The sequence below is a fragment of the Triticum urartu genome, chromosome 3A, assembly GCF_056163025.1.
Source record: "Triticum urartu cultivar PI428250 chromosome 3A, HENAU_Tu73, whole genome shotgun sequence".
NCBI classification, from domain to species: domain Eukaryota; kingdom Viridiplantae; phylum Streptophyta; class Magnoliopsida; order Poales; family Poaceae; genus Triticum; species Triticum urartu.
In genome coordinates this window covers 170658443-170668284 of record NC_141875.1, presented here as the reverse complement: position 1 = coordinate 170668284, position 9842 = coordinate 170658443, and the positions used below count along the sequence as shown (strand labels likewise).

Here is a 9842-nt window from a genome sequence, read left to right as displayed (position 1 = left end):
TGTCAACAAGGGCCGAGATCCACGGCGCCTCCATGGTCCTAAGGCCATAGGAGATGAGACAGATCATCACCAACGCCGGTGGGAGACAAGCAAACCCTAAATGCATGGAGCCTTTCTTTCCTTTTGGTCTAATAGAATTAGACTCCGGGAGGGGCATTTTGGCTCCAGGAGCATATGCTCCCGAGTGAACAGTACCGTGAAAAAAAAATACTAAATGCTTTCAAAAAAATTCTAATTTTTTTTGTGGATGTTAGTGTTAGTGTCCAAGCATGCTTGACAATTTTCATGCGAAACGAAGCAGCGGTGGTCCGTCCATGAAAAAAAATTGGGATGACATTTGGTGTTCATTTTGTTTATTTTCACAGGCCAAAATGCTTAACTTTTTTGCCTCAAAATTTCCAGGTAGCACTTTGATTTTACTAACAAGACATCAAAAAGTTTGTCTTGATTTTTTTGACATTTCAAAAAATATTTTTGGGTCCGGGAGCACGTGCTCCCGGGAGCCAAATGAATTTCCGTTAGGCTCCTCATTAGATGAGAAGCATCGCTGAGCTTTCTCTCTCTATAGTTTTCTCGGAGATCTTCCTCAACATTGAAGCTCTGTCGGACTACTGTTATGGAACACATGTATACCTTAGAGGGGTCGTCTTCTTCGACTCTCGTCTCAGAGAATATTCCCACGGCTGGAAGGGATAATCTAGCTGCAGGAATCGTCGCGCTTCACCGACTTCTTCACTGCTTCCTACTCTACTCATGGTGAGTTTGATTATTGCCACCATCTTCGTAGTGTTCCTAGATGTGATCGCATAGCATAATTTTTTTGTTGCGTAACACGTTCAACGTTTACAAGATGCGGTTGAATAACTGGCGCCGGTATCCATTTCCGGGGCCGGAAACTGTATTCGTTTTAGGGCTTCGCGTTAGAGATGCCCTAACCTTAGTCTTTTAAAAGAGTTATTATGTTCAACGTGCTAGCATTAACCCAAACACTCGTAACCGACGTTGGTAATGTGGGTCATGTAAAACTTATGATGGAAGCGTATAACCCTTTGCTCGGGCCATGGGGCTTACAAGTTGTAGATCGATCGATCTATTACAGAGAAGAGTCGGTAAAGGAGAAGGAGAAAGACAGAAGAAGAGATATACTAGGATTACAACATGAACAGCTTTCCTATCTCAACACAACTTATTCTAACACACCTCCTCAATCTGAACCTTAGGGAATTCTACCAAGGTTGAGATTGTACTTGAACTCATCCAACCTTCTCATAGTGAGAGGTTTTGTGAAGCCATCAGCGAGTTGATCTCCAGTAGGTATGAAATGAATGTCAAGTAGCTTCCATGCTACTCTTTCTCTAACAAAGTGGAAATCAACCTCAATGTGTTTTGTGCGTGCATGGAAAACAGGATTAGCTGAAAGATAGGTTGCGCCAAGAGTATCACACCATAGTCTCGCAGCCTGTGGAGTTTGAATCCCAAGTTCACAAAGTAAAGTTTGTATCCACATTACTTCAGCTGTAGCATTTGCCAATGCTTTATACTCAGCTTCAATACTTGATCTTGAGACAGTAGCCTATTTTCTTGCACTCCATGACACAAGATTTGTTCCGAGAAACACGGCAAAACCATCTGTGGACCTTCTATCATCAGCACAACCTGCCTAATCTGCATCAGAATAAGCAGTAACCAGTGTAGACGATGAATTGACAATCTGAAGTCCAAGTCCTTCTGTAAACTTTAGATACCTCAAAATTCTTTTTACTGCAGTCCAATGAGTTGTACTAGGAGCATGCAAATATTGACATACTTTATTCACAGAATAGGAAATATCAGGACGCGTAAGAGTCACGTATTGCAATGCACCTACAATACTTCTATAATTTGTTGCATCCTCTGACCCAAGTACTTCTCCACTCTCAATTGTGAGTTTTTCTGAGGTTGAGATCGGTGTACTTACAGGTTTGCAACGTTCCATCCCTACTCTCCTGAGTATATCAGTGGTATATTTCTCCTGTGTAAGAAGTATGCCGTCCTTTATCTGCTAAACTTCTATGCCGAGAAAATAATGGAGATCCCCCAAATCCTTTAGTGCAAATTTCAGCTTCAGATCTTTAAGTAAGCAGGTAGTGACATCTGGACTAGAACTGGAAATAATTATATCATCAACATAAACAAGTATAAATATGGTAATGTTGCCTTTACCGTAGAAAAATAATGAAGCATGTGCTTTAGATGGAGTAAACCCAAGTTTCTATAACTGAGTGCTCAACCTTGAGTACCATGCTCGGGGTGCATGTTTTAACCCATATAAAGCTTTATCCAATTTGCAAACGTAATATGGCTTGCTTTTATTCTCAAAACCTGGTGGCTGTCGCATGAACACTTCTTCCTCCAGAACACCATGAAGAAACACGTTTTGAACATCTAGCTGCCTTAGACTCCAACCTTTAGAAATAGCAATTGATAACACAAGTCTAATGGTGGCCGACTTCACAACGGGACTAAAGGTATCATCATAATCAATGCCAAACCTTTGTTTAAACCCTTTTGCAACTAGTCTAGCCTTGTATCTGTCTATACTTCCATCAGACTTTCTTTTGATCTTATAGACCCATTTACAATCAATTATATTCTTACTTCTCCCCGGTGGTACTAGATGCCAAGTTTTATTTTTCATCAACGCATCATACTCAACATCCATAGCCTTTTTCCGATCCTCGTGAGCAAGAGCATCATATAAATGAGTTGGTTCACCGGTACTAGTAAGAAAAGCACACTTGATCTTGTCATACCTTATTGTACCATCCTTGTATTCCTTTGATTTGAAAACACCTGTTTTTGACCTTGTAATACGTGTTGGAATCTCTGGTACACGGGGCGAAACTGTTGTCCTAGCCACAGAAGATCTGGGCGTAACAGGAGCTGCAGCCGAACCTTCTATCGCAGAAGATCCCGCCTGGTCTGTTGCAGGCGCAGAAGATCCCGCATGGTCTCCAGTGGGCTCCTGATTCAAGGGAGAGGGCTGGTCCAAAGAACTGCTAGGCGAACCGTGCCCAGGCGTGCGGCATGGAGAATTGGAGCTGGGCCCCACACCTATTTCCTAGTTCCCCGTCAGATCGGCCCACTCATTCGTGGCACACGGGGAATCATGAAGTGAATCTGCCCTAGAGCTGGGCTCCATGCTGTCGGCCACAGCGCCACCTGAATCCACAGCGCGCCCAGCCATGTGCCTGGCGCCGAGATTCTCCTCGAATCGCGCGTTGGCAGCGGTAGGCACAGATGCAACACGATCATCCTCGGATCTGGTGTTGTCTCTTTCCTTGTTTGCTGCTTCACACATAAAATGACGCCCTGTTGCTGCACATTCATCAATAAAATCAAAACTTTCTTTTTTCCTTTGAACTAATCACCTGATCAGCATTAGTTAGTTCACCCCCGTGATCTGGATTAGGAAGAAAATCTGGAAGTAGTGCTATTTCAACATGTAACAGGGCTCCTGCATTGGGACGAAGCTTTGCAAAAGGAAAGACAATTTCATCAAAAACAACATCACGAGAAATATAGATGCGTCCAGTTACGACTTCAAGACATTTGTATCCTTTATGGAGGTTGCTATAACCAATAAAGACACATTGAGTAGAACGAAACTCTAGTTTGTGACGATTATAAGGATGAAGATTGGGATAGCAAGCACACCCAAAATTTTTGAGAGAGTTGTAATCGGGTTTTTGATGAAACAGTCGTTCTAAAGGGGTGACGTTGCCAATCACTTTACTGGGCAAACGATTTATGAGATATGTAGCTGTGATAAAAGCTTCATCCCAATACTTGAGAGGCATTGGCGCATGAGCAAGAAGAGAGAGCCCTACATGAACAATATGACGATGTTTGCGTTCAGCAGAACCGTTTTGTTGATGAGCATGGGGACAAGAAACATGATGCTCTATGCCTATTTCACAAAAGAAAGAATTGAGTTTCTCATATTCTCCTCCCCAGTCACTTTGGACTGTGAGAATCTTTCTGTCAAAGTGTCGTTCAACAAGTTTTTGGAATTCTTGGAAGACGGAAAGGACTTCAGATTTGTACTTAAGAAAATATATCCAAGTAAATTTGCTATAGTCATCAATAAAACAAACATAATATTTTTTTTCTTCCAAAAGAATCTCTTGCATGACCCCATACATCACTGAAAATAAGTTCTAAAGGAGCATGTGAAACACTAGTTGACTTAGGATAAGGAAGTTGGTGACTTTTGGCACATTGACAAGCATCACAAACAGACTCTTCAACTTGACTATAGGACAATAGAAGATTGTCTTTATTCACTATTTGCTCAACTATAACTGATGATGGATGTCCTAATCTTTGATGCTATCTTGCCAAAGAGGGCTTGATGACGGAGTGGACTTGACGACGACGATGCCGACTAAGAGCTCCGGATGTGATGGGGTAAAGTCCTCCAATGCATCTACCGTGATGAAGGAGCTCCCTCGTTGCCCGATCCTTTATAAAAAAATATGTCGGATGAGTTTCAAAGAAGACATTGTTATCAGCAATTAGACGAGACATAGATGCAAGAATTTTGTCGGCTTGTGGAACATGAAGGACATCCTTTAAAAGAAGATCACGTTTTGAACTAGGGGAACTAATTAATGCTTGACCTATGTGATGAATGTTCATACCTCCACCGCTTGCGGTGTGAATCTGGTCGCTGCCGTGGTATTTCTCCCGGAAAGCAAGCTTTTCGAGCTCACTTGTGACATGATCCGTTGCACCGGAGTCAGCGTACCACACCATCCCTACATCTTCTTCTTGTTCTTGTATGGCTGCAGCAACATGACGCTCGTCGGGGACATAGTCTTCGTCAAAGTGATGCCAGCACTCCATCACCTCGTGACCCGGCTTTTTGCATAGCTGACAGCGGGGCCATCGGTTGTTGGAAGAGGATGTACATCTATGCCCGTACTGATTCTGGTTCTGATTGTGATTTTAGCCGCCTCTACCTCCACCTGTAATCTGGTTCCTGTTGTAGCCGCCTCCTCCTATACCCGAGCGCGAGGACTGAGAACCACCGCGCCCACGCCCGCTGCTACTGTTGCTGTGACCACGTCCCTGCTGCCCACGACCTCCTGTGTTGCGCCCGTGAGAGGCGACATTGGCAGAAGATTGACGAGGGTTCAGACCATGGAGCAAGTTCATGCGGGCATCAAAGGAGAGAAGCTAGCTGTATAATTCCTGGACGGTGACTGGTTCTACCCGAGCAGCAAGAGCAGAGACTACAGGATTGTAATCTAGGTCAAGACCAGCGAGAATACGTGAGGTGATTTCCCCATCAGAGAGGGCGACTCCTCCTGCGCAAGCGATCTCATCGGTGAGAGATTTGACCTTGGCGAGGTAATCTGCCATGCTTGAACTTCCCTTCTGCAGATTGTGAAGAGCAATCCTTGTATTAATGGCTTGCGCTTGTGATTGGGCTGCAAACGTCGCGTGGATGGCAGCCCATACTTCGGAAGGAGTCTGGAGCATAACAACCTGGGCCAAGATCTCGCGGGAAAGAGACCCCATCAGGAAACCTTGAAGTTGTTGTTACTGCGCATACCAGATAACTCTAGCCGTGTTGACGATCTGTTCTTCCTTCCCGTCCTTGGTGACGGTGAGGGTGGCCGGCGATGCTTGGCTCGTCGGCTCGAGGAAGTGCGACATCTGTGCGCCTTTGATTTGAGGCAGCACGACGGCCTTCCACAGGAGAAAATTGCTCCTGTTTAGCTTCTCTTGAGGTGGAGGTCCAATGGACACGGCGTTGCTGGTGCTGGATGATGAGGCGAAGAGGGAGGGGGATGAATCGGTGGTGACGGCACTCATGGTGCTGGCGAGGGCGGAGGAGGTAGTTCCTATCATGGCTTTCCTTGTAGCTAGATGGAATCGATCTAGGAGGAAGAGGCTCTGATGACCATGTAAAACTTATGATGTAAGCGTATAACCCTTTGCTCGGGCCGCACGTGTATATATATCAATGATGCCATGGCTTACAAGTTGTAGATCGATCGATCTATTACAGACAAGAGTCGGTAAAGGAGAAGGAGAAAGACAGAAGAAGAGATAGACTAGGGTTACAACATGAACAGCTTTCCTATCTCAACACAACTTATTCTAACAGGTCAAACTCCTGAACTCTCTCCTTTTCGAAATGTTTCGCCGGATAAAAGAAAAACTTTGCAGTAATTATTGACTTGCCGGAAAACGGTATTGATTCCTTTTGTGTTTTTTTATAGAAAATTGTTAGTCTTGTTCGATTGACACATAGATGACCTCAGCCAACCTATAGACAATTGGGTCGCAGGACACAAGTGAGCAAAGTTTGAGAGCTTACAAAATTCACGACTTATTCGAGCCTCCTCGGAAAACAAAAACAAAATGGAAGTCTGTAGGATGATTCCAAGTCCTTTTATGAACAAACTCGGTTTCTTTGCCATTTTTGTTTCTCAAAAGGAAGTCTACAATACTAGCTGTAGATGGCATGGGAACACATATGGCGATAATAAACACGAAACAAATCACTCGCACACATATATGGCGAGAGGGTAGCTAATTAACGGCACGGCATGAACGGAGGTTCAAAGCCAGAGGGCTCTTGCCTGCTTCAAGACCGGCACGAGCTCGCCGGCCATGTGCATGGCCATGAGGCTGTCCAGCCCGCCCAGCAGCCTGCCTCCGATGAACACCACCGGGAAGGCGACTTCGGTGGCCACCTTGGTGCTGTTGTCCTTGGGCCGGAGCGCGAAGACGAGCGCCGCCGGGTCGGCGTCGTCGCTGACCTCCAGCACCGCCGGGTTCGCGCCCTGCCCCAGGAGCAGGCACCGGGCCACGTGCGCCATGCAGCACTCCCGCCGCCCCACCACCACAACCGGCTTCACCTGCACCGTCCTCCGCACGTCGTCGGTGCTGCTGACCATGGCAGTGGCCGTCGCCGTCAGCCACGGTGCCAGCGCCTTGGCTTGCTGCATGTGGTCCGTCGTTCCTGCGTTCGTGCGCTTCAGTTTGACGAGCAGTACTGAGGTGTGGGGGAGGGAGGTGGATATGTGGAGGTCAGAAATATGGGTTGGGGTTAGGACAGAGTGCATAGAGCAATGGGTCGTTAGGCCAACTCCACCGTGCAATCTCAAACGAACGTTCATTTTGTCCGGATTCTATCCGTTTGGATAGACCAATAGAGTATTATCCGGACGTGTCCTGAGATGCGGTAGCCATGCGCCCAGCGCGCGATCGCATCCGTTTGCCCTATCATATCCGCGTCTATTTTTTTTAAAAGAAACAACTTTTAAATGCCAAGCCCTAGTTCATCAGGCTAGTGGCCCCAGTTCATCACGCCAGCAACAGAGCCAGCGGCCTACATGTCCATCAGCGGCATCAGCCAGCGGCCGGCAACACAGCCAGCCTTCAAAATAAATAGTTGTCCTCGCCGGCAACACAACCAGCAGCCGGCAACACAGCCGGCCTCCGAAATAAATGTTTTTCTCGCCGGCACACAAGCGGCCCAGCGGGCGGTCGGCACCCATGCCAGCCTCCAAAAAGAACGGCCACGGCCGATAGGACGACCTAATTCAGGGCTTCGGCGTCGAGCATCTCCTTCTGCCTGGCCTCGAACCAGGCCCTCGTCTTTTCGCTCATCTTCGACAAGTCCATGCTCATGATCGTAAGGGCCACCTCTTTCGCTTTGGTGGCGGCATTAGTGGCCTCGATGTCGAGCTGCCTCTGCCTGGCCTTGACGTTGTCAGCCTCGATGTCGAGCTGCCTTTGCCGGGCCGCCTCCTCCATGTTGAGCTGCCTTTGCCGGGCCGCCTTCTCCATGTCGATCTTCCTCCTCTTGGCCGCCTCCTTCATCTCAAGCTTCTTCCTTTGAAGGTCTAGGTATTGCTTCATTTGCTCGTCCTTGCTTTGCCGCTTCTTCTCGTCTCTCACATCCTTTTGAGACATCATGCCATGCAAAGTGTCATGCAATGCCATGGATGAGGCATCACGTATGTCGTCAACCTTGAAGTTGGTCTTGCCCCTCGGCCTCTTCAACGCCTCGCCATCTCCCCTCCGGCGAACTTGGCCATCTTCAATCCTCTCTTCCTTTGAAGTTCAGGGTATTGGTCCCTGAACTTACGGCAATTGTTGATAATCGTCCAACAATGCATAAGAGTGAATGGCTTGTCATTGTGTCGGGCCTTGAATGCCTTCAAAGAATGAAATGCCTACACCACATGATCAACAACAAGTGAACATGCAAACATATACAAGGCCAAAGTCTCATGGCCGTAGTAAGGAAAGGACTAGGAAGAGGAGAGCATATCATGTCCCCAACGTCGAGACCACTCACGGGCCGTGCTTCAATGCTCTCAAGTGCGGCGCAATACTTGTTGCACTCTTTGCACTCTTGTTGGATGAACAACCATCTCTTTTGAATCGAGCCGATGCCACGATTGCTTGTAATTTGGTAGGGCTCAAACATCTTTCTTCCATGAAATGTTTTGTGGACTCTCGTCCAAAAAACAATGCCCTTTTGTTGCGCGCCGGTCCTCGGATCTTGGTTAATCTCCATCCAAGCTTGGCAAATAACCTGTCCTCATCTTGTGTATATGAACCCGTGCGAATGCTCTTCCTCTTCTTTTGTGCTTCCGCTCTTTGGGTGAGTTCGTCGATGAACAATGGCTCGCCACTAATATCAACGTCATTGCCTTCTTCTTCATCACCATCACCTTCGACATAGATGTCATCGTCTTCATGCCACGAGTCACCATGGTCGTAGTCAACACGGTCGTCGGCCTCTTCATCGGGGAAGTACTGGGCGCGGCCATCCTGACTTTGGGTCTCGTCGGGGTCGTAGGCACGGCCCTGCCCACCCTCGAAGATCACGTCCTCCATGTACTGGTTGTAGAAGGGGTCGTCGACCAGTGGCGTTGGTGTTGGCATTCCATCAAAGAAGACGTGCGGGGCGGCATGGTGCCCGTGAACGGTGCCCGTGCTTGCTTTCTTTGCATCTCGACGGACGGCCGGCCACCGCTGCTGGACCCAGGTGTGACGCTGAGGTCGATGACGGCCGCGGGGCGCAGTGTGGACGGCGCGAACAAGCCAACGTCCGGCGACCCCGATAAACGGGTCTGGCCGTCGTGCCTTGGCGGAGGAAAGTCGAGCGACAAGGGCGTGGTCCGCGACGTCGGCGACTAGCAGTGCGGAGGCCGGGCGACCGACGAGCCTGTGCTCGCCGGGCCGGCGGCCGCTGCAGGGAAACTGACCGGACGGCCCATGCCAAGCATGAGGAGGGTGTGCGCTTTGTTGACGATGTCCTCCTTCTCGTCGACCGCGGCTTTGCGCCGCGCGGCCTCCATCGCATCGCGCTGGGCGGCAAACTTGGCCGCGGCGGCATTGATCTTGACGACCGCTCTCCGTTCCCTCCTCTTCGCTAATTCGGCGTCCAACTTGGCGATCTCCTCCGGCATGCACTCCGACCGCGGCTTCCTTGGCGCCTTGGCCGCCTTCTTCTGCTTCACCTTTCCGGGCGGGTCGACGGGCCGGCCGTTGGAATTCGGCCGGGCGTCGGCCATGGATGGGGAAGGGAGAGGGGTGGCGGGAGGGACGTGTAAGGGTTTGGTGAGAATGACGCCAAATGGGCGGGCGGGGGGTTTTGCTTTGTGCCACCGACAGCCGGGTCAGGGGAGGACAAGCGCGCGCGTCCCGCCCGTTCGCGCGCTGTCCGTTTCACCCCAAAACCGGCGCAAACTTGGGCCGGAGATGGGTCGAAAGAGGACACAAAACGGACAAAAGTCCGTTTGCGCCTGCGTGCTGGGCCGTCTGATTTG

At 48.9% G+C, this 9842-nt stretch overlaps 1 protein-coding gene and 1 pseudogene across 1 annotated transcript; both read right to left on the bottom strand.

Annotated features, from left to right (window-relative positions):
- Positions 1–5251: 5251 nt before the first annotated feature.
- LOC125549710 (small nucleolar RNA Z247) lies at positions 5252–5343 on the bottom strand (annotated as a pseudogene).
- A 979-nt stretch (positions 5344–6322) lies between these two features.
- Positions 6323–7095, bottom strand: LOC125548232 (monothiol glutaredoxin-S3-like). Its single transcript, XM_048711892.2, has one exon. It carries the CDS (start codon positions 7002–7004, stop codon positions 6615–6617), a length of 390 nt encoding a protein of 129 aa, XP_048567849.2. The 5' UTR covers positions 7005–7095; the 3' UTR covers positions 6323–6614.
- Positions 7096–9842: the final 2747 nt, after the last annotated feature.